Consider the following 26,131-nt stretch of genomic DNA (forward strand, 5'->3'; position numbering starts at 1 on the left):
ATTTACATTTCTTTGGTAATAAAGTTGAACTCTTGTTCATGTTTATTGACCACTGCATTTCCCCTTCTGCAGATTGCCTAGTCATGTGCCTTACCCATTTTCTTATTGAGAAATTTCATCTTGCTGATTTGTAAGAGTTCTTTTTATATTAAGAATATCCTTAATCTATCATCTGTGCTACAAGTATTTTACCCAGTTACTTTTCTTTTGTCTGTATTTTTGCTTTAAATTTAAATTTTATGTGATCAAATTTATTAATTGCTTTTCGACTTCTGCATTCTGCGTCTTCTTCAGAAAGCCTTTCCCCACCTCAAGATCGTACACTTAGTAATATTAATGCACATTCAATTTTTGTTTTTAAAGTGTTTCATTTTTTACATTAAAATCTCTAATCAATTTGAAATTTACTTCGTGTAAGTATTAAGGTAGCGATCCGTTGAATTTGTGCAAATGCTGAGCCAATTATCCCAACACTATTTATTGAATAATCCCAACACCATTTATTTCTTGAAATATCTTTATCATATACATGTTTATATACATATGGATCTATTCTGTTACATTCTTCTGCCTATTTCTGTATTAGTAAATGCCCATTTTACCATCTACCAGGGAAAACTTCTGCTCCTTCTTTTTTGGTATTTTCTTAGCGTGGTTTTTGTAGTTTTTTTAAAAAAAATTATTTCAAAGTATTACAGGGGTACAAATGTTTTTGGTTACAAGGATCACTTTTGTTATGCTTGAGGGTGCCCGTTACCCAGATAGTGTTTATTGTACCAGTTAGGTAGGTTTTCGCCCAACCCCTCCTCCCTACTCCCCCGATTGCTTTCTACTGAGTTTTACTTCCCTCTATGCTCATGTGTGCTCATTGGTTAGTTCCAATTTAATAGTGAGTACATGTGGTGTTTGTTTTTCCATTCTGGAAATACTTCACTTAGGATAATGGTCTCCAGTTACACCCAGATTATTGCAAAGGCATTAAGTCATCTTTCTTCAAGGCTGAGTAGTATTCCATGGTATACATATACCACATTTTGTTAATCCACTCATGAATTGATGAGCATTTGGGTTGATTCCACATCTTTGCAATTGTGAATCGTGCTACAATATGCATTCGAGTGATTTCTTAGTGTTTTTTGTTTTTTGGGGGTTTTTTTGAGATGGAGTTTCACTATGTTGCCCAGGCTGCAGTGCAGTGGTTATTCACAGGTGTGACCATAGTCCACTGCAGCCTTGAACTTCTGGGCTCAAACAATTCTCCCATCTCAGCCTCCTGAGTAGCTGGGACTACAGGCACATGCCACTGTGCCCTGCTTTTCTTAGCTAGTTTTATATTTTTATTCTTTCTGATAAATTTTAGAATCATTTTGTCAAGTTTTAAAAATTCTTCTGGGATTTAATTGGGGTGACATTGAATTGACAAATATTGAGAGAAGTCACATCTTTATAATTCTAACAAGGTATGTCTTTCCATTGATGGAGGACTTGATGTTTATGTCCTTCAGTAGACAGTCCTCCCAGCTTACTACTTTTCCTTCAGGGCTAATGACTTAGAGGTCTTGGGTTTTGAGGAACTAAACTGCTTCATAGGCGGTAGCAGCGATAGAATTGTAGTTGTTTGGCATAGTTAGTATGTTGGATGGATTGCTAGTAGATCATGACACAGACTTTGAGCACCCTCAGGTTCTTGAGTATGACCAACCTGCAGACGGAGTACAGAGTTAGGAATGAAGGTCAGGCACACCATTGCTTGTGGTATGCAAGTATGCAAGGAGGCAGAGAGTTGAAATTGAGGGTACAAACAGCTATTAGTGGGAAAGAGAGATCTCCCTGTGGACTGGTGGCGTGATCAGCAAAAGGATCCTTCAGGACAAATCAGCTGGTGGAGTAGCCATCAAAAACTCCAGTAAGGCAGGCAGTCCTTCCAAGACAGTTTCTCAACTTCTGCACTACTGACATCAGGAGCTGGGTAAATTTTTGTTGTGGGGGCTGACTGTGCATAGTAGGATGTTTAGCAGCATCCCTGGCCTCTAATCACTAGGTGTCAGTAGCGGCACCCTCTCCCCAGTTGTGAAAACCAAAAATGTGTCCAGGCACTGCTAAGTGTTCCCTAGGGGCAAAATCACCGCCAGTTAACAACCACTGCTCTAAGACCTAAGGGACCATGGAGCAAACAAATAACCAAAAAAGTGAGCATGTGGGGTGGGGTCAGCCACTAGGATGACAGTGGTGAGGTTGGGGTCTAGGCAATTCAGAGTCTTAGCCAGTTGGCCTCTCAGAAAGAGGAAGTGCAAGGTACCCCACCCCCAACTCGGCCACATCACCGAGTTGTGGTAGAGGGGGTGGGGTAGCTGACTTCCTAGGGATGTCCCAACATCAGAGCAGGAGGAGGAAGCAGAGCAGGGGCAGAAACTGATTTGTTCGTGGCCATCTTTTTTTTTTTTTTTTTTTTTTATTTCAGCAAATTATGGGTGTACATACGTTTAGGTTACGTGTGTTGCCCTTGGTTCCCCCCCCACCGAAGTCCGTGTTTCAAATATGTCCATCCTTCGGGTAGTGCGCATTGCATCCCTTGTGTATACAAATACCCGTCCCCTCCTCCCTCCTCCCCCCTCCTCCCGCCGCCCTTCCCGTGGTACAGATGATTAGGTTAGGTGTGTTGCCCTTGGTTCCCCCCCACCGAAGTCCGTGTTTTAAATATGTCCATCCTTCGGATAGTGCGCATTGCCCTCCTTGTGTATGCACATACCCCTCCCCTCCTCCCTCTTCCCCCCTCCACCCACCACCCTCTCCCTTCCCCAGCATCCAATAGATGTTGTTCTGATATGTGCATTTATGTGTTGATTAGTTAATACCAATTTGATGGTGAGTACAAATGGGTCCCGTTCTGCTGCTCTTGTGGTGCTCCACTTTGGATAATGGGCTTAAGTTTAATCCAGGAAAGTGTAAGAGGTACTAGATCACTGTCATTTCTTATGATTGAGTAATATTCCATTGTGAACATATACCAAATTTTGATAATCCATTCATGGATTGACGGGCACTTGGGTTGTTTCCACATTCTTGCAATAGTGAATTGTGCTGCCATAAACATTCGGGTGCAGATGTCCTTATCGTAGAATGTTTTGTTCGTGGCCATCTTAAGGAGGAAACCCTTGCTGGGGATATCTGGCAAAGAGGGAGACTGAGGGCAGGAGAGGTATCCACCTCTGAGAAAAATTTCAGACCTTGGGTGGACAGAGGGAAATTAGAGTCAGTTCCACCTCGAGACATTTACCTAGTGGAGAAGACTCCTCAGATCCTGACTAAATGTCAGTTTTCCGAGTTGCAGCAGCTGCAGAGACTTGCTGAAATGCCCTTAGGTGAGGCGGGCTGGAGTTACAGGTCGCGCTTGTGGAAATTGATTCAGCCAGAGGACATAGGGAATCTATTTTGAGGAGACTGTACAGTAGAGCAGAATGGGGGTGCTCTTGCAGAGATGAAAGGACTAAGTCCGGGGTGGAGGGGAGGACAGGGCCTAGGCGGGTCCTGGGAGGTAGGGGCCAGGGCTTTACTAGAAAGCAAGGAGAAGGTAGATCTCAACTCCAAGCCCCATCACCTGAAATGAGAATGAAACCTCTTTAAACAAGATTGGTTGGGCAATGTTCCCCTTAAAGGGCTTCTATAGTTACAGAGAAATGGGTAGGAGTTGGGAAAAGGGAACTCTGAAAACCTTTCTGATCTACTTCAAGAGAGCAGTAGAATAGGTATCTGTGAGCATTGCTAGGGAAATTCAAATGAGAGGTATAAACTCAGTTGAAGGAGGCTGTGTATTAGAGACTCTTTACAGAGGGAATACGGAGAGAGCAAGTCCCACTAGTTGAATCTAATCCAAAGCCACTTCTGTGTAGTTCTGGTAGCGGAAAGGAAGTCAGAGGAGATGCCACTAAGCAGAGAGGTCCTGCAGTTAGGGTGCACACGGGACCTCCCACCAATCCTCAGATGTGTACAAAAGCTATAAACAACTGGCTTCGGTTCAGGAAGACGGACATGGAGGCAGTGCTGATATTCAGCCAGGATGCACTAGTATGGCAGTGCTGGTTAACAGCCAGCATTTGTGTATATTTGTTTGGTGCCTTTACCACACAGGAAATAATGTCCCTGCCTGGGGCACAGATCTCCAACATATGGTGAAATGTAGAGAGCCCAGAGGTGACCTATGGAATATCAAATGGCAGAAATGGCTTGTGATCCATCTATTATCCCTACCCCACTTCCACCTGGAATGGAGGGATGGGGCCAGAGACAGAGGGTGTGGTGGCTGGAAAAATTCTCCTATGCTTTGGGGGAAAGAATACAGTTATGGCTGACACACATATAGATAAAACAATTATGTGGAGGTGCCAGGCATCATTCTCTATGCTTTACTTCACTCAGTCCTCGCAAGAACATTAGTAGGAAGGTACAATTAATACCTCCATTTTACAAATGAGGAAATGAAGGCATAGAGGGATTAAGTAATGTGCCCAACGTCCCACAGCTTGGTAAATGACACAGCTGGATTCTGACCCAGTCAGCCTGGCTTCAGAGTCTGTGCACTTAACAACTATGCTATAGAGAAGGAATGCCAAAACTCTCAAAATGAGAATAAGCATTATAGGGAGGGCAGCTAAAGCCCCTGAGTAGGCTATGGGGACCCCTAATTACCCTCCTCCATGGAATGCCCCTTACCTAACAGTCACACCTCGAATCACAGAGCTATAATGAAACATGCCTGGAGGCCATCAAAGTGGTGGCAGTTCTAATAGAAATGAGAAAAATCACAAGATGGTTAAACCAATAGGGAGAGTTGGAATTTCCCCTCCTAAAGATTCTCTTTCCAGGGCTAAAACTTTAATTTGGAGTTTTGTTTCTATAACAAAGGAGGTGATTGTAGTGGGGTTACCTTATTTCCAAAAATAAAACATTTTGTGTAAATATCCAAAATTATTTCCATGAAAATTTCCCTTACATGTGACCTGAATTGTATTCAGCCGTCCTTATAATTATTTGGGGTTACAGTGGAACACACTGCAGTGACGTTTCTCAGTCTTTCATTGTACTTGTTCTGATAGGCAAAACTCTTGTCGACTGTACCCTTTTTCCTCTCTGATCCTCTTTCTAGCATGTGTGCTTGTGTCTATATTTAGTTTAGGATGGGGAGGGAGGATATAGCACTATTATCATGCTATCATATTGGCTCTGGAGGCATCTCAAATCCTGCCTGCGCCACAGAAGAATTCTGAAATAATTCACTGCATGAGTACTATAGGAGCTGCTGAGCTTTGCACTGAACATAACTCCTCATTTGTATTGGCTTTACTTTTGCTTCTCAATCAATATAGTAAATGTTCAAATATATCAGTCCTAGGTACTATTATTCACATCCATCAAAGAGACATAAGATGTTTCTCTTCAAGAACACAGAATTTGGAAGACTACGTCCAGTTAGTGACAGCAAAAGACTACCTTTGGATTATCCCTTAAATTATAATATCCCATCTGCATATCTACCCACTGAATACTGCCTTGAGCATTCACATACCTGACTCACAGTGGCCTTCATCTACTCATACAATAGCTTTCTCTGGTTTTCTACAAAAGGCACATGCAGTCAGCATGCAGGATGAGGAGACTTAAAGACACTTAAGCCTAGGAAAACTGCTGAAGGAGTAATTATTACAAAACGTGATGGTACACAAAAGAATAAGCTTTATTCTTATTCTTATTCTTATTCTTCAGGGGCTTTAGCTGCCCTCCCTATAATGCTTATTCTTGTGGATCAGAAATTGAGACTGGTTGAAAAAGTTTTCTATTAGCAGGATAAAGCAAATTGCGCATAAGTTTTCTGAACAAAAAGGAAAGACTGAATTACTCAGTGTGAGTCCAAGATCAAAATAGGATGAGGCAGTCTCAGAAAAACAACATAGAAGATGTTACCTGATTTTATACGTACTTTATTATTTTTGCTTTGCATGTCCTGTGTAGTAGCAGGGATTGGTTTTAATGGTCAGAGTTCATATAACAATTAAAATGAAGAAGTTAATTTTTTAACTTCCTGTTAAAATCTCTGCCTAAGGTACTTCCTCAACACACACACGCTAGTTCCTACCCACCCTTCAAGGTTCTGTTCACAAAGCCTATCTCTTCCACGAAGCCTTTTTTGGTCTACATCTAGAAAGGCTTTGCCTTTTCAAGCACTTGTAATTACCACTGATTTGCTATTATCAGACCTCTTCATATTATCTTTATTAATGTGAGTATCTTTTATCTCCCTCAACCACAATCTCTCTGAGGGCTGGGATATATGCCCACACTGCCTTGCACATAAAAAAGGCTCCGGAGGTATCTGTTTATCTAAACTGGCTTTATTTCCTTGGGACTGCTCAAGCACTTATTCTGTGCCAGGTTCCGGGGAAACAGAAGTGAAAAATTCAGACAGACTCTACACCCTTATGGAGTTTACCTTTTTAGTAAAAAAAAAACTGGAAAAGACAAATGTTTTTTAGTCTTTCCAGAAAGCTGTAAGAAGTTGCAGCAGGAAACCATAGGAAATAGTATAGAATAGTTGAAAACACTGGACTGTCAGTCAGGATACCTTGACCTCACCTCTAATTTGATGTGTATCTTGAGTGCATTTCTCAATCATTTGTACATCCACTTCCCTATATGTCATACAGGGATCATATAAAGAATTGATCCCTGCATGACATATAGGGAGAACTGAATCAGAAAAAAAGCATCTATGAAAAACCCACAACTAACACCATACTGAAAGCTTTCTGCTAAAGATCAGGAGTAAGACAAGGATGCCTGCTCTCACTGCTGCTATTCAACACTGCACAGGGAGTTCTGGCCAGGTTCTAGGTAAGAAAATGAAATGAAAGACATCAAGATTAGAAAGGAAGAAATAAAACTATATCTCCAGATGACATGATCTTATAGAAAACTCTAGAGTCCACAAAAAAATTCTACTAAAGCTAATAAATTAAGCAAGGTTTCAGGATATAAGATCAATATACAAAAATCAGTTGTATTTCTATCAACTAGCAAAAAATAATCCAAAAATGAAACTAAGAAAACTCCATTTATAATAGCATCAAAGGAATACTAAAGAATAAACTTAAAAGAAGTACAAGACTTGTCCAAGGAAAACTACAAAACATTGTTGAAAGAAATTGAAGATGACCTAAATAAATGGAAAAGAATCCTGTGTTCATGGACTAGAATATTTAATATTGTTAACATGGCAATACTCTCCAAATTGAATTACAGATTCACAGAAAATCCTCCCAAAGTCCTGAATGATTTGATTTCTTTTTTTTTTTCTTTACAGAAATTGGCAAGCTGATCCTACAATTCACATGGAAATGCAAGGGGTCCAAAACATCCACAACAATCTTGAAAAAGAACATAGTTGGAGGACCTACATTTCCCAATTTCAAAACTTACTACAAAGTTATAGTAATTAGAACTGTGTTGTACTGGCATAAGGACAGACATATAGATCAATGAAATAGAACTAAGAGTTTAGAGTAAATCCATATATTTATGATCAATTCATTTTTCATAAGGGTGCCAAGGCAATTCAGTGGGGGAAAGAATAGGTTTTTCAACAAATGGTGCAGGGAAAACTGGATATCCACATGGAAAAGAATGAATTTGGACCTCCACCTGACACCATATACAAAATTAACTCAAAATGGATCAAAGATCTAAAAGTAAGAGTTAAAATTATAAAACTCTTAGAAGAAAACATAGGTATAAATGTCTGTGAAATTGGATTAGGCAAGGTATTCTCAGATACAACACCAAAGGACAGACAACAAAAGAAAACATAGATAAATTGGACTCCATCAAAATTTAAAAACTTTAGGGAGGGGAGAGGAGGGAGGAGGGGACGGGTATTTGTATACACAAGTATTTGCATACACGGTATTTGCATATAGAGTGCAATGCACACCACCCGAAGGATGGACATATTTGAAACTCGGACTTAGGGGGGGAGAGGGGGGCAAGGGCAACATACGTAACCTAAACATCTATACCCCCATAATATGCTGAAATAAAAAAAAAATTTAAAAACTTTAGTACTTCAAAAGACATCGTCATGAAAGTGAAAAGGCAACACACAAAACAGGAGAAATATATTCAAGTCATATATCTGAGAAGGGACTTGAATCTAGAATATATAAAGAACCCTTGAAACTTAATAAAAAAACAAACAACCTGATTTTAAAATGGGCTAAGGACTTAAATAGGTATTTCTCTGAAGAAGATATAAAAATGGCTGATAAGCACATGAAAGAATTCTCAACATCATTAGCCACCAGGGAAATACAAATGAAAACCAGAATGAGATACCATTTCATACCCATTAGGATGGCAATAATCAAAGAGGCAGTAATAACAAGTGTTGTCAAGGATGCTGAGAAATTGGAACCCTCATACACTGCTGGTGGGAATACAAAGTGGTGCACCTGCTGTGGAAAAAAGTCTGGCAGTTCTTCAAAAGGTTAAACATAGAGTTACCATATGACCCAGCAATTCCACTCTTACATATATGCCCAACAGAACTAAAAACATGTCCACACAAAAACTTGTACATGAGTGTTCACAGCAACATTATTCATAGTAGCCAAAACATGGAAATAACCCAAATGTCCACCAACCCATGAATGGATAAAATATGGTATATCCATACAGTGGAGTATTATTCAGCCATAAAAAGAATGAAGTACTGATACATGTTACAGCACAGATGAACATTGGAAACATTATGTTATGTGAAAGAAGCCAGACCCAAAAGGGAACATATTATATGATTCTCTTCATATGAAATATCTAGAAAAGGCAAGTCTGTAGAGCCAGAAAGTAGATCAGTGATTGCCAGAAGCTGGGAGATGACTGGTGGAGATTGAGGAGTGATTACTAATGTACATGGGGTCTCTTTTTGGGGTGATGAAAATGATTGAAATTGTAGTAATGCTTGCACAACTCTGTGAATATACTAAAAAGCAGTGGACTGTGTAGTTTAAATGGATAAATTGTATGGTATGTGAATTATATCTCAATAAAGAGGAAAAAAGAGAAGAGAAAAAAAGCATGTTGCAAAAAGTTTTAAAATGCCATGCACACAGGCAAAATCTTTGAAGAATATAGCCACAACTTCAATTAGGAGTTGGATAAAGATACGCTTTTCTTAGAGAGTGACCATCGTGTGCTTAGAGACTGGAAAAACCAGATAAACAAAGCACTCTAACTGACCAACTCCCAGGACAGGGGTATAGCCTTGTTACACAAACCCCCCTCCCCATCCTCAACCAACTTTTATCTTTTCCTTTCCCTTTGTCTTTTGATAGCTGAACTAGTACTGTCAGAACAAGACTGAGACTAAAGGTAGTCCAACATTTTGTGGATCGGAAGCCTGAGATATAGATCTAATTATTAATATTTTAAAGAGTTGGGAAATTTCAATTATTCTAATACATCACTCAAGTTCTTCACCTCAGAGAAGGCTAATAATTTATAAGAAAAGGCTTGGGTTCTTATTATGATGGCCTAACTAGTTTGTTAATTAACTAGTGAGTCATCTCTACTTTTATGATGCTATATAGGTCAAGGTTCCAAGGCTGTTGCCTACCACTGCTGCTGTTTCATTTTAACAAAGATGTTTATCTTGGGCAGTGCAAATGCAATATATGTAAACTAAACGTTTATACCCCCATAAAATTTTGAAATAAAAAAATAAATATGTTTATAATATTTTCATAGGCAGCCAAATCATATAAAATATGATAATAACAATCCTATTGATATTCATGATATCATTAGTGACAACTGGTTACTAGCATAATTTGCATGAAATTTCTTATTTTATCCCTGGTTTTTCACTGTAGCAATAAATTAACACTACCAATGGTGACTTATTCACATTTCATAACATGTTCAAAGACTATCAAAACAACAGCTTCTAGGGGAATATGGACTCAAGCTTAATTGCAAAACAATCGGTATAGCAGAAATGTATTCTTTGGTGTGAATTCATTTGTAGAGGCCAAATCATTTCATGAAATCATTAAACTATGTAAATGGTAATACTTAATACATGCAGATTTACCTAGCTTTCTCTAGTCTATCCCACCTTGTTCTCTATAGCTTTCTGCCCTTACTCTGAAAGGTGGAAAAATAAATCTAGTGAAATTGGGCCATGACACAGATAACTCATTGACCATAGGACACATAATTATCTTTGACTTGTCCTTTTTTCTCCTTAGCCATCCAATGAGTCTTGTCTAGTCTTTCCACATAATGTCTCTTGTACTTGTTCTTTCTTCTCCATTCTTGTTCATATTACTTATGTCTAGGGGCTTATGGACTCATAACTAGATTATTGCAATAGCTAATTGGTTTCCTTATTTCCATCTCTAACTCAAATATATCTGGCAGCAATATAAAAGATTAAAATTTCTAAAAATAACACTTAATTATCTCTCTGTTTAAAAACCTTGACTAGCTCCCCCATGCTTACTGAGTAAAGTCCAAACACCATTAGCCTGGTATTCAAGGCCTTCCAAAATCTAGGTCCAAACTTTCTTTCTAGGTTTATCATCTACCACTCCCTTGAACAAAATTGGTCTCCTCACCATGCCCTGAACTTATGCTAATTCTTTTTGCACCTTTGCTTTCCAGCTTAGAATACCCTCCCCATCTTTGAAAGCCCATTCAAAGCTTACTTTTGTTCATGAAACCCTCCCTGAACATTTACAATTCACAGTGACCTCTCCTTCTGTGAATGTGATGAGAGTTATCAACAGTGTCATTCATTTGACAACACTTACATACAACTTTTCTTATCTCACACAATGTTAATTCTCATACTATTTAATTTTGTGTATATCTTGCCTCCTCAACTAGATTGTAAGCTCCTTGGGAACAGGGACCATTTATTATACTTTTGAAAGTTACCCACAATGCATATGCTATGCTGGGGGATGTGACAGGGACTATTCATTGACAGAAGAATGCTGGGGTTTCCCCAAGATGCCTATCAGAAGGCAGCATTCACTCTAGGTGATGGTTTCTTACACATACATTCCAAATGTGATCACTTTAAAGGTGAAACTAACAGCTGGGCACGGTGGCTCACGCCTGTAATCCTAGCACTCTGGGAGGCCGAGGTGGGCGGATCGTTTGAGCTCAGGAGTTTGAGACCAGCCTGAGCAAGAGTGAAACCCCATCTCTACTATAAATAGAGAGAAATTAGCCAAACAACTAAAAATAGAAAAAATTAGCCAGGCATGGTGGTGCGTGCCTGTGGTCCCAGCTACCCGGGAGGCTGAGGCAGGAGGATCGCTTGAGCCCAGGAGTTTCAGGTTGCTGTGAGCTAGGCTGACGTCACGGCACTCTAGCCCAGGCAAGAGAGTGAGACTATGTCTAAAAAAAAAAAAAAAAGAAACTAACAACTCCACAGGTTACTCCGAGATATAAAGGAATTATAAACTGCCTATGAAATACTTCGAAGGCCTTCGAGGCGCCTATTAAAATGCAAAATTAACTTTTAATAAGTAAGCTCCTGCTCCCCTGAAAGCTTAAAAATGACATGTAATGAAAAATGGTCAAGCCAGGAGCATAATCTCTAAGATTTACTTGATCACAAAGTACTCAAAAAGCCAAGGCTCCATGCAGTCCATTTATATTTCAGTGTGTTTTTTCATCTGTAAAATGGGCTAAACTACATAAAGAAAATAAATCTAGAAGTTAAAAGTTTACATGGAAGGCAGCCAAAATTATATGGATAACTCAAGCTTAAAAGGTTCTTCACATCTTGGTTTCTCCTGAATTATTTAGGTAATCTGAGATTTCTTAATAAATAGATATGTAATCCCAAACAAGCAGTTGCTAAGTCTGTGGTTATGTATACTGCCCCAAGACATGTTGCAACCATCAAGTTCTATCAAAATGCTTGTTAACCTTGTAACTGAAGAAAATAATCCTTACAAAATTCCCACCTCAGATTGCTGCTAAAGCTCTGAAGTTGCATGGGATGTACTGACTGCAAATTCTCAGAAATGTTTTGCTTAGTTTTATAGATAGCCCCAGATGATGAAGATTTGGTAACAAATGCTGCTTGCTACTGAAACCTACACCCCATTTAAATCCCTTGTACCTCTTGTCTCCTTTGTGGGAGAAAGACCCACTTGATTATCTAGTGCCATCAAATCAAACCTGCAGGGAACAATAAGATTGGTATTTCTATGTATATCCTTTCCTTCTGAAAATCTTCCTGTTAATGCTTTTGGTTTCTTCCTTTAGCCCAGCCTTGACTACTAATTGGAAAGAATTCAAATAATCTCCCCAATGTGAAATATTCATGTTTTATGGAAATGTCATCAATTTTCTTCTCCGGGGATGAGTATGATAATGAATTGAGCTTCCTGTCAACAAAAATGCTAAGTTCAAAGTATCATTTCCTTCACTTCTAATTACAAATAAGTTTTACCTTTTATTGTGTTCCATTATACAATTTTACATAGTACCATTATTATTTTAAGCAATAATTAAGCAAATTGAGTTAACGTTTTTTTGAGCTCTACTTTTTAGCATATAGATTTACCTAAAAAAGTACAAACCAAGCACAGTGGTGCAATTTTCCAGGCACTTTCAAGTTGCTTAAATATTTACAAATATGTAAGCACCCTGTTTGAAAGCATGAAAATTTTGGTGTCAGGAGGAAACACTCCACGTATATCAAAACTTTAAATTTTTAACATTTGCACAGCTCTGAATATTCCTGAGAAAGGTCAGTCTCATCGTCATTTACATCTGCATTTCCTCATGCTTCAGTGTATCTCGGGGAACCATAACCTCTGTCACTCGATGTACCACTAATTGCACAAAATACGTGTAATGTGTTGCTCATCCAGGGAGAATGCATTGTGTCTTCTTGTAGTATCTAAAACAAAAGAAATCCACATGGTTATCATGAAGCAAAATAGCCACTGCCAAAAAAGAATGTGTATATGAAATTACAGGCGTATTTCAATTTATCACTGACATTTAGGTATTTAAAATGACAGAAAGCAGAAAGAGCAAAGAATAACATTACCGACTTAAGTCTTCAAAGCTGAGTTACAAAGGCAGCATATCAAAAAAGCAGAAAAGATCTAGTTACTCATTAAGAAAAACAAAGATTATAAAATGCAAATTTCAATAAAAAGCAAGAGGTAATGTAATCTTTAAAATGTTGAACAGATGGTCATAACAAGAGCTCTTAATGGATTATGTATCATCTTCTAAACACAGTGGTTCTCAGAATCGCCTTTGGGACTTTTCAAACATGCAGATACCCATGCTCCTTCCCAGGAGACTTGGGAAACAATACTAAATAAAGATATGAGTTGTAAGTGTCCATTTTAAAAGATACACTAAAATTATATAAGCTAATTGATATGGAAAATTTTTCTTAGAAATAGTTTCATAAATATAAAATATAAATGTCATATTCCTATAAGTACATAAACATATACATTCATATTAGTATAAATATTTTTTAAATTATCCATTTTGTGTGATCCAAATAAAAAGTAAGACAAATCTTACACTTAGATTAGATGGAGGAAAAGAATTGTGGACACATTATATCCATCCTCTTCACTATAAGTTTCTACCTTAGGTCTAAAGCTTTCAATACCTGGTTCTCAAGTTAGCTTTGAAACTTCATTATTATGCCCACAAATTGGTCTAAGGTGGCAGTACTGAGTCGTATTATTTGTGTTGCTACAAATCATAAGGCTTAAAGAAAGTCTACAATAGAGAAATTTCTTCTTATAAAAACCTTAACTGATAACACTAATCTGAAAGCACATTAGAAGTCTAAAAGATGAGCAATTGATTATCCATGTTTGTCAGAATGTAACAAGAAAATAGGGTACTCATTGTAAAGAAATTAACAAAACATACCAAGTGGACACTACAATGGGCATCACAATTCTATCTGCTTAAGAAATCTGCAATTAGTAGTTATAAGATAATATAAATCCTTTTTAAAAAGTCAAAAGCTTGAAGAAGGTTTTAAAAGGACTGTATACTTTGGTATACTATAATAGATTACATTGAAAAAGGCCAAGGAATATCCAGGCCATGTCTTTTTATCAAGTAGTCATTTACGGAGCTCAACAGAGCATTTCGTATTTCAGTACACATTAACACTTTGTCTTATTTTGTGGTTTATTATATCTCTCAAATGTATGACTAAAAGAAGGCTCTCTTTTACATGAAACTAATGGGAAATCTTAATTGATTTATAAAAATTCACTATAAATCAACATTTGCCTAAAGTAAGGCACACCTGAATATGACATGTTATGACAAGATAGCTTGTACAAATGTAAGTGAAAAGAAACTAAGAGTTTTCTTGGTTAGCTATCAATATACAATATCAAGGTTCTAAAATACTGGTCTCTACAACTAAGAAAAACAGCCATGATTTCTGGGAATAACTGATACAGATAGGTGGGAAATATGATATCAGATTTGAAAAATAATCCATGCTTCAGGGGGAAAAAAACTTTATAGAACAACTACTCTTAATATCTTGATCAGAATAATAATAGCAAATTAAATAATTTGCTTTGAATTTGAATAATTTAGAGTTCAAGACTAGGTCATGCAGCTGCATGCAAATGAAGTAACTGTAATATGGTATACACTGGCTAAAAACAGCATGTGCAATCGTCTTATCTCTTTTGTGAAAGAGGAGTTTTGCTGTTTTATCTATGCATTACAAAAACCCATCAACGAGACAGTTTCTAAAAACAAACTATGTAGTCTATTCAATAACAGTATACCTCAAAACAGCGATGGTGAAGAGAGGTATATCCCCATTGTACTCATGGGCTGACCTTAAGATATAGACAGTACAGAAAGTGGAATGGCTCCCTACTCTCCTAGTCCTGCTCACCTGGCTGCTTTGGGAAGAAGGGAAAAAAAGGGCTTCTGAAAACTGGGCAGTAAAGGGATGACTTGGAGCTGTTTGCACTCAGTCCTAAATTGGCTAACAGAAGTAAAGATGGCAAAAGAAGACACAGAACACTGATTCCAGACTCCTCAAGCCATGAAGATACCCAGCTGCGGAGAATGGGCACGCAGGAGACTGGGGTAACTGGTCTCATTAAACAGAAGGGAATGATGACAGTCTGGCTGGCCCTGATTCTCCATACTGAGACGACGACAATGGCTGGAAAGTAGACTTCTGGTCACTCAGTGCAACCTTGGGCTAATTGTAATGAAATTTACCACAGTTCTTTCTAAGAAAAAGTACACAAAATAAATTCAGAGGGGTAGAGTTTAATTGAAAGTCAACTATTAATAGCTTTCATTTTCCTAAAACTCTCTCTCCTCTGTTTTTCCCCCACCATTGCACTGTAGTTGTTTGGGTACTAAACACTGGGCCTATTTGTAAGTACACCCTTTGTAGCAATCACTGAAATGCAGATACCAGGACAAATGAGGTTCTTTTCAGGACCAGCTTTAAAAATGTGCTCCTTAAAAGGATATAGTTATCCTTGTTTCTTTTAAGGATCCTTAATTTCTTAAAAATTGAGCCTCTGAAGTGTTTCTGGGACAAATATTTATCTTATTGGGTATTTTCCTTAGTGAGGAAAGGACACTTTATAAGCTCACGACTGTTACAAGCATGTTTAAGATGTACATGTACAAAGTGGCTGTAAATACAAATTTCAGGACCCCAACATAGGAATGAAGTTTACCAGGACAATCTAGAAGTACTCAGGTTTTCTATAAAGGTCGCCAGATATACAAAAGTTATAGCTACTTAATTATGATATAATTTGGCTAAAGAGGTGATCAGGTCTTCACTTTGATATTTTTCAGACTGTGTTTTACTAAGTTAGCGATAACTGTCACTCACACTCAGTCCATAGATTAAAATACTAATAAGTTTTATGAAAACAGAGAATTTTGCAGGTTGTATGGGTATCAAAACAATCCCCAAATTTTGGAAATCAGTATCTCATTTCTTAACAGCCAAGATAGGGATACTCATTTAGGGACTTGGCTACTGAACCAGTCATTTCACTTCTCTAGGACTCTTCTTGAGAGACACTTAGCCATGTTCACAATAGATCAATTCACACTTGCTCACCTAGTCACTTCTAATGACATTGTAGCACAAAGAACAAAATAGTTTATGACTGATAATTGCTCTAGTAATGGCTTTAGATAATTGCTTCAAATTTGATTTGCATTTTATTATATAAATGATTAAAGATAACATGAACAAATTTTAAAATACAGAGTTAATAACTTTAAGGTAATGCATTTTGAACTAACAGATTTTTCTAAGCAATACTTTAGGGACCCCAGATCATGTTTTCATTTTCAACCACCCTAATACTTGCCTGCTCATGGATAATGTCTGACAATTCTTTCACCATGTCTCTGAAATTTGACTTTAGCCCTTCATGGTACTCGACTTGATCTTCTTTAATTAGCCGCTCATTTAGTTCAAGTGCAATGCTGCATGCTTGTATGAATTTCCTGTGGATACACATCAAAGATAAAAGTTTTGCTATTTATTCTTAGGAAGTTTCACTGATAATCAATCCTTAACTGTGGCTTACCTAGGAGGAAGATTAGAATCCCATGTTTTCTCACTGTGCATTTGTTAATGTCACTTCCTAAGTCTGAAAAACTTCTCCTTTCTTTTCTGCCTTTGCTCTCTGGTTTCTTATCTTCTTTAAGACCTGGCTCAAGACACATACCCTCTAGAAAACCTACTGGTTCAATCATTTACTTGGTATTATATCAGCTAAAGATTTGCTAATATTAATTTGCACATGTAGATAATGAATCATTCATTCAAAAAGAATTTATATCGGCCTTATTATGTGCCCAGTCCACTGCTGGGCGCTATAGGTGTGAAGGATCTTCCCTGGATGTTAAGAGTGGGCACAGAGAGCTGATGACCTATCACAAAAGTATCTTTCTATTATTTCATGTGTTTATGTTTAATGTCCACAATCAGAGTATAGGTCTTAGGGGACAAAGTACCTCATTGCCCATTCATTTTATATCCCTGTCATAGCAAATAGTGTCTTTTGTGCATGTTGAGCATTAATAATTACTGGTGAATGAATGACTATTGGTTACTCTGCAACCTGGAGCAGGTGATAACACAGACAGGAAAAGCAAATGAAAGCAGTTGGGTGCAAATGAGTGCACAGCTTATCATTCTCCTTAGTCTATTTCACTCAACTGTTTCTCTTGTTCTGAATGCAAGCTCCTTTTACATATATTAAACAGATTTTTTTTCTAATGTAAGACCATTTATACATCCCTTAGCTTACAGGGCTGCCCACTGAAGATAAGATATTGCATGCCCTAGACTGGCAGAATCCAGGTGGAAATAAGGACATAGAATAGGAGCTAGCCTATGCAGCCCTTCCAGCCCCACTTTTATTCCTACTCTAAATGGTCTGAAATGCTATAACACGAGGTCATTCGGGCAAAGAAGGAAATCACATAATGAATGTAGGCTTATGTTTGTGTCACTTAAAATACTCAAAGCAACATAGTAAATTGGCATATTTAATCTCTTTTCACTAGGGCATTATTAATATCCTGCAGGATGAGACAGATCACACATTTCCTTACTACTTACAGTATCATTTGGAGGTCACGTAGGTATTAAAAGAGCTCAGAGAATGTCCTTTTTTGGAGGGGTATTATTTCGTGAAGACTTTGGGTTTTTGTTTTTGTTTTTAAGAAGAAAATGGAGCAAAAGAACAGGGATTTAATCTGAAAACTACATGACACTTACCTAAACATGTCTTTCAACTCATTCACTTTCTTAGGTGGATACTTGCTGGCTTGACTGTCATTTAAGAAAGCTCTTGCATATGCTAATGGACCAGCATTGACCTAAATTACAAAAGGAGAAAAATGTTGTCAGAATGTAATACTCAAAGGTAGATTTTGCATCTCTCCTTTTCATTAAAAAGCCCCAAAATACATAAGAAATCCATTACTGAAAAAATGTATTTATTATGCTTATTACAAGTTTATTTGAAAAAACCATTAACTAAAACAAATAATCAAGAATGATGATGTTCCAGTAAGTTAGTTAATGATTTTTGATATGTAAATATAGGGCTTGACTACAGTCACAGGCATTTATGTTAAAGTCCTCTGATAGAACACAAAATTTATAAAAATTAAATATAATTTTTTCATTAAGAAAAACTAATGCACAGGTTTTTGCACTCAATAACAGCACAACACACAATTACAATTAATGCTTGCTCTGTGGCCCTATGAAAGCAAGAGAAATATCAAGAAACATTTAATACAACCAACGTACCTGCACAGAAACACAGCCCTGCAATTTAAGTTGGAGCTGAATCATGTCCACATCAGCAGAGGAGCAAAGTTTTTGCAGCTCTGCAGTTTTATCTTTTATTTCATCAGTAGCAACATCAATTGGTTTTAAATTAATCTGCTGTTCACAGTTTATGGGAATCCTCTTCTTCACGTAGGGGAACGAGTTGGAAGCTATTAAAATGTTAAGATTGATTTACTGTCTTAAAAAATCATTTGTTAAAAATGGCTAAATTAAAGAAAAAAATCTATTGTGCTTAATTTTCCCTATGCTTTCTCTAGAAGAGGCCTTAGGGTTCCATATAGTACTTCAGGATTGAGAGAAAAATTCTCTTTATGAGACACCTCTGAGCAATCATGAATGACATATGGGAAAATGATGGTTTATCACATGGACATGTTTGTGCAAACTTGTAACTGCACAGCAGAACAAAGTATGATTAAAATTTCAGTTACATGTTCCTGCTGGCCAGCTGCTACTTCTGTGTATCAAAAAGGAGCAAGACAAATATGACAAAGTCCTACTTACTAGTCAAGATTGTGCGGCGTTTGCACTGTTCTTCTATACAGCCTTGCTTTTTGCCTGATAAAGTATAAGGAGCCTCAAAGACAAATCTGTTGATATTGTGATTTCTTTCAAATTCGGTCTTTCTTTCTACGAGTTCTTTGTCATCAAAGTAGGGCTTCACATAGGTGACTTGGATATGAGCATATTTTGGATCAAGCTCTTTGACATTCACCTATAAAATAAGAAAGGTTTTATTTTTTTAATTCAATGAAGGGGAAAAGGAGATTATAGGTAAACTAACTGCTTTGAGATCATATGGGGAACACCGCTATTATAATTGCATTTCTGATTGAATACACACCTGAAGGGGGTTTCTGTTCTTTTTTTAAGGATCATTTACTTCTATTATAAGAAGTTATAGAAACCTATTTGGAGACTACAAAAATGTAAGGAGAAAATAAAAATTACCATAATCTTCCCACCCAGCAATGACCATTATTCACATTTTTATATATTTGTTTCTAATCTTTTTTCTTAGGAAACTGAGATCATACTGAACATTATTTTATATCATGATTCATTAAAATACATTATAATAGTTAATTGTGCATTATATGAATTCCACATCAATAAAAATATATTATCATTATTGTAGTTCTATACTATAGTCATTGACATGACTTTTAGCAGCTGTATGGATAAACATGATTTACTGGATCATTCCCTCATTAACAGGTTGTTTTCCAATATTTTGCTATTGTAAGTAATGTTTTGATGAACAGCCTTGTATTTAAACTGTGTGCATTATTTTCTGATTTTTTCCTTAGGATAAATTCCTAGAAAAGAAATTGGTTAGTTAAAAAATTTATATGGTATTAAGAACTTTGATATATGTTACTTCATTACGCTACAGAAAAGCTTACCACTTTGCACGTCCATAGTGCTTGACATTGTAAGAGTGGGTACTCTTGACTGCATTATTTTAATCGTATCCTATGTAGGAAGGGGACCACAAGAAAGCACAATGGTTCTACTTCAGAGACATAAAAGTATAGCTGTAGTTAGGGACCATTTCATCAATAGTCTAAATTCCAAGTTAAGAAGACATGCTACTAGAGGTAAATTCCAGAACTGTCCCTGTTGGAGCTTCAATCTGTGGACCTTAAACCCTCCCTCTGGCAGTCTCTGGAGTCACTTTAGACAATGGCCAGGATCCTCTTTCAGTGTTCTCCCAACTAAGTCTGCTTTGTGCCTTGGGTGTTGGTGACTCTGTCAATATCCTTACTTTGTGATAGACCTTTTCATGTTTAGTGGAAGAAAAAAAAAAAGAAACAAAAACCTCTCAAGAAATAGTCCCTGTATCCCTTTTATTTCTTCACATATACAAGAGGATGGACAGGGGATAGAAAATTTCTTAGCATCTTTAACTTCTCTTAAACCCATTCTACTTGTTCTGACATAGAAATCTACATGCCTATCTCCAGAAACCTTAACCTTCTTTTCTCTCATTCAAAAGCTAGATTTCTCCAGACGGACCTCAGGAGATAGTTGAGGTAATTATCTTGCTAAGACAAAACATAAAGGGAAATAAAAAAAGAGGTCAAGTCTGATATTTAACCTCATAGAAGTAAAATATATGTATATTAAAACATTTCAACATTACACAGGGTATACATGAAAAGCAAAAAGACTTCTTTCTTCCCACCTAAGACTCTAGTCCCATTCCTCAGGGGCAAACATGGTTAAGGATTTTGTATGTTTAATTCCAGAAACTTCCCCATTCCTCGGGGGCAAACATGGTTAAGGATTTTGTATGTTTAATTTCAGAAACTTCCTAAGCTTATGTAACTAAGTATATATGAAATATCAGTTTTAACACAAATGTGATCATACTATCCTTGTAGTCCTGCACCTCACCTTCTTTTCCCTCAATAATATATCCTGATAGGTTTATACAGACACATAAATCTCTCATTCTTTTTAATGCCTAGGTGACTATATCCATTATATATGGATGATACCACCATTTATTTAGCCATATGGACATTTAGACTACTTCCAAGTTTTTGCTATATAAACTTTGCAGCAGTGAACACCTTTAAACATCTTTATGTGTGTACATCTATAAGACAAAATCTTAAATGTGAAGTTGTTGGGTCCAAGGACATACATATGTAAAATATTGGAAGATATTGCCAAACTCCTCTTCAAATTACCTCTCTTCTTAAGTAGATTTTGTTCTTTGGTAAGGTAAAAGAGTGTTTTTAAATTTGGGGGATTTTTCTGAGACAGGGTCTTGTTTTGTTGCCTGGGATAGAGTGCAGTGGCGTCAAAGCTCACTGTAGCCTCATACTCCCGGGCTCGAGTGATCCCCCTGCCTCAGCCTCCAAGTAGCTGGGACTGCAGGCACGCACCACTGCACCTGGATAATTTTTCTATTTTTAGTAGAGGTCTTGCTCTTGCTCAGGCTGGTCTCAAACTCCTGAGCTCAAGTGATCCTCCCACCTCGGCCTCCCAGAGTGCTGGGATTATAGGCGTGAGCTATTGCGCCCTGCCTGAGAGTTTTTAATTTTTTACTTTCATACATTAAGAAAAAAAATATTTTAAAAGTAGGAACTGCTTATTATGTCTGTTGCCTATGGGGAATGACTAAAATACGGTACATAGCAGATAATGTCAGGTGTCCAGCTGTCTGATACTGGTTTGTCAGTAGCACTCTTTGGCCAGGTTTTCAGAGGCAGAATAAAGTAGGAAACTGCATGCTGTTCATTACCTTTGTACTTATACACTAAGCAATAGTGTGGGAGCAAGCCTGTGAGGAGAGAAAATCTTCTGTTGTCCAAATCTATTTTTAAATGTCTTAAGCATATGTTTAAGATAAAACCATCTCTAAGAGATCTATAGGTAAGTCTACAAAGTGAAGAGATGATTTTCATGGCAGACAACAAAGTGTCTTTACCACTGCCATGGCCTTTTCGCTCTGGCAATGCTGCCCACTAGCTTCTAAGTGCTTTGCACAGCACTGTGCAAATCATAGTCACTCAGGAAATATTGCCGTGGGTTTAAATCCTGAACTGTACAGGTCCTTCCTATCTTAAAAATAAGCTTTCATCCTGGGCACAACCATAGCAACTAAGGACAGTAAGGCTTTCCTACTGTGCTTTGCCAAAATTCTGTCTATAGGGAGCCATGCATTTCACAGGAAAGAGCCTTTCTTGTTAGAGCCTTTCTCACCCTGCCTTGGCAGGGCCTAGTGGGATGGATGCCCTTTAGAACAAGGCTCAAGACATCTCTCCTAAACCTACTTCCATTGCAAATGTAACTACAATCACTATTACTGAACTAAGGATCTCTTGGAATAAAATGTGTACCCCCCAAGATGATTTTAATCATTCAGTATGTAACTGAGAATCATCATGTATGACAGCATTTACGATAATAGCTAACTTTTATTTAGCATTCTAGCTTCTGTTATTATTAGTGAATGCTTTTTATGTACCAGGAACTCTAATTACATTCCATATATTAACTCATTTAATCCATACAATAACCCCATGAGGAAGGTACTATTATTATCTCCATTTTACTCATGAGAAAAATGAAGCACAGAAAGGTTAAGTGACTTCCCCATGGTCACACAGCTAGCGAGTGGCAGAGAATGGAGAATTGAGTCCTGGTATCTCTGATTCCAAAGCCCCTGTCCCATTTCTTTCATTATCTGGAAGGCTCTATTTCCATGCTTCTCCTGCACCAGCTAAAAAAGGAAAAAGTCAGGGGTAATACATCATGCCTGGAACTAATGATGATTTTAAAATTCAGGGCATATGTTACCTTGTCTGAATCCTGAATTATTTTGACATTCTCTGTACCAAATTTTTCACCATAAAGTTTAACAAGTCTCAAGGAAATCTCTGAGAGGCCGGTGAGCTTTGGCTCTTTATAGATGTACTCCTTTCCATCCTCTTCTTCAAAAAAAGACTATTACAAAGTTAAACAAATAATAATTTATAAATAGTATTAGCAAACATAGCATTTAAATAAAATCTTCTAAATAATAATATATTAGAAATAAATTTCTAAAAATATTACTAAAAGCCCTATGTATATATTTACCATTTTAACTTCAAATAAATGAGAATTTTCAAATTCACAGTCATATGAACAAATTATTGGCCTGAGATATTTCTCCTTCCCTGTATATTTACCTGTTTTTTATTTGAAAGTTTTAACTACTAGCTATTTAATATATACTTTAAGAAGTTTAACAGAATATGAAACTGAGGGAGCAATACAAACCTTGTTTGTTATATTCTTACCTAATAGATTTAGATATGAGAACCAAAGTGAACTTTAAACTTACAAAAGAGGCCTCCTACTATTGTAATAGGCACTCTATTTAGACAGAATCCTAGAACCAATAATCGCTGCGACAGTAATCTAATCATTCAAAGGTGAATATTTTAAAGAAACTTTATGAACTAAAGTATACTTACTTGGCCATAAAAGGCAACTCTAAAGAAAGTGCCTAAAAGTCTTTTTTTTGTGTGCATAACCTCCAGAATTTTTGTGTAAGCTCCATGAAGAGTTCTATAAACTTGAGTAAGTTTCTGAAAAATTAGAATATGCAAATCAGCTTTGTCTTTTGGTTAATTACCAAATGTGTTCAAGATGAATGTATAATACAAGAATAAAGAGCACCAATATTTTCTTTTCAAAATGGTTTTGGTGGGGACATATACCCCTCACCTCCTCCATTCCAACAATTAGATAAAAGTCCTCAATAGCTTTAGGTCTAAGAGTAGAATTTAAAATGGTCAAGTAACACGGTATTTCTTAATATCATGCTTCATTTTATTTACATCTCAGTGGCAACTTATACATTTAGAATACTGTGTGTATTGTCAAGATATTTTCTATATGTCTGAATTATTTTAACTAAAAGAACAGCAAAATGCTTTGCTTGAGCCCTCAGAGATATGAGAATAAACAATCCGTGCCAAAACTTTTGAAGAGGAAAATTAAATGCAGATATAAAAGTAAGTGATAGTGTAAGCCTCAAGGAGGGCTGCTTTTATGCACATTCACAAACATTTCCAAAGAATGTATTTTTCTGCACACCCAGAAAAAGGGAGCACAGTGTGCAAAGAACATTATCAAGAACGTGAAAGATCACCTAAAGAATGGAAGAAAATATTTGCAAATCACAGATCTGATAAGGGTTTAGTACCCAGAGCATATAAAGAACTCTTACCACTCAACAACAAAAGACAAACAACCAAATTTTAAAAATGGGCAAAGGAATTTAATAAACATATCTTCAAAGAAGATATTCAAAGAAATACAAATGGTCAAAGCAGCACACAAAAAGATGTTCAACATCACTGTCATTAAAGAAATGCAAACCAAACCACAATGAGATACCACTTCACATTTACTAGGATGGCTGTAATAAAACGAAATGAAACAAAACACCAGAAAACAAATGTTGGTGAGGTTATGGAGAAATAGGAACCAATCCAAAATGCTCCAATGAGTATTTCCTTTGAGCATCATGTTGGTGCTCAAAAAGTTTTGGACTTGGGAGTATTTCAGATTTTGGATTTTTGGATTAGGGATGTTCAATCTGTATCCCTTTTATGTGATATACCCAGAATGGGCAAATCCAGAAAGCAGATTAATGGTTATTAGGAAATGGGGGTAAGGTGGGGAGTGATTACTTAAGGAGTATGGGGTGTTTGGGGTAATAAAAAAGTTTTAAAACTAGAGAGAGGTGGTGGATGCACAATATTGTGAATACATTAAATGCCACTGAATTGTACACTTTAAAATGGTTAGTTATGTAATATGTGAATTTCACTTCCATAAAAAAAGAGGAACGCAAAAGCTTTTTTCTTTAAAATTCTTCCTATATTATCTCCTATAGCTGAGCTCAATTTGAGGGCAATCTTCCTTACTTTGGCTGTTATCTCTGACACTTCTCAGCCTATTCCACGGTGATACACTGAAAAATTATATATCAGTGTCCGGGGAACAACAACTTTATCTCATATAGAATGCTAGGGGATTTATACAGACCATTACACCCCTATAAGGAAATAGGAGAAGTTCCCCTATAGAAAATATCATTTCCTTTAATGTGTAGAGAAGACACATTTTTCTTTCTTCCCTATCGGTTGGTTGAGTAGCGAAACACTCCCTGGGTTTCTAATAGTCTGATCTTCATCCTAAGAGTCAGAAAATAGGGCCTTTATTTTGAAACTATTACAAAGATTTTTCAAATGTAATGCTTTGATAGAAGGGGTAATGGCAAATCTCGTTTTGCCTCGGGTTATTCTTTGCCATTTATATGACCTACACTTAATTATTTAACTCTAGTATATTAATATAATCACTTGAACTCCAACATGATTTTTTACGCATGTCCCACATACAACAGAAGTATGGCAAGAAGAGGAAGACCTAGAAACGGGGAAGAAAAAGTACATTTGATCAGAGCCAGTTTGGAGCAGAGATTAGAACACTACCTAAATGATATTAAATCTATGTGTTTTCACTCCTAGAAACTTCTTCAACAATGAAAGACTATCTGCTGTATTCAATAATAAATTGCTTTTAAAAATGGCTTGAATCCTAAATCACCCAGCACAGTAGTGGCAGAAATTATGATTATGAACTCAGAGGCTTGAATGTAAAAAATTCCTGTTTGGTGCTGGTGGCAACTTCTGTTCATGATGTTACTTTTCTTCATTAACTACCCTTTATCAATAGTTTATCTGGCAGGCCAAATTGAAAAAAATATTTCTTATGATAGGGCTATTACTCGTATCCAATTACCTCCTTCACTGCCATCTGCCAACACCTATAGTCTCCCCACCAAATTACAAAGAATAGAATCATGTCTTTGTAACACGGAAATCCAATAGCTTTTCTAAGTGGCAGTTTAGTGTAAATAACACTAATTATTTTATGCCCTGAGAGGAAGAAGGGAGGTTGCCAGATAAAAATATTTTGAGAGCCAGTGCTCTAATTTAAATTTCAATTTATATTTTGGGTCTTTTACCCTTAATTTCATTTGGAAAACGTACATGAATATAAGGCAGGATTTTTTTTTTCTGAGACAGGGTCTTGCTCTGTCACTCGGGCTAGAGTGTGGTGGCATCATCATAGCTCACTGTAATTTCAAACTCCTGGGCTTGAGCGTCACTC

At 36.9% G+C, this 26,131-nt stretch overlaps 1 protein-coding gene across 2 annotated transcripts in view; it reads right to left on the reverse strand.

Moving 5' to 3' along the window:
• Positions 1–12,492: 12,492 nt before the first annotated feature.
• DOCK11 (dedicator of cytokinesis 11) overlaps positions 12,493–26,131 on the reverse strand; it is a 199,102-nt gene continuing 185,463 nt past the window's right edge. The window contains exons 49-53 of one of the 2 annotated variants that reach the window (XM_012653550.1): positions 18,947–19,157; positions 18,401–18,591; positions 17,861–17,961; positions 16,440–16,578; positions 12,493–12,973 (exon numbers count right to left, since the gene is read on the reverse strand). In XM_012653550.1, coding sequence (XP_012509004.1) covers positions 12,854–12,973; positions 16,440–16,578; positions 17,861–17,961; positions 18,401–18,591; positions 18,947–19,157 — 762 coding nt within the window. In that variant the 3' untranslated portion in view covers positions 12,493–12,853. The remainder of the gene's footprint in view (positions 12,974–16,439; positions 16,579–17,860; positions 17,962–18,400; positions 18,592–18,946; positions 19,158–26,131) is intronic. The other variant, XM_012653552.1, reaches the window with a different exon arrangement.

This window comes from Propithecus coquereli, unplaced genomic scaffold (genome assembly GCF_000956105.1).
Source record: "Propithecus coquereli isolate 6110/MARCELLA unplaced genomic scaffold, Pcoq_1.0 Scaffold422, whole genome shotgun sequence".
NCBI classification, from domain to species: domain Eukaryota; kingdom Metazoa; phylum Chordata; class Mammalia; order Primates; family Indriidae; genus Propithecus; species Propithecus coquereli.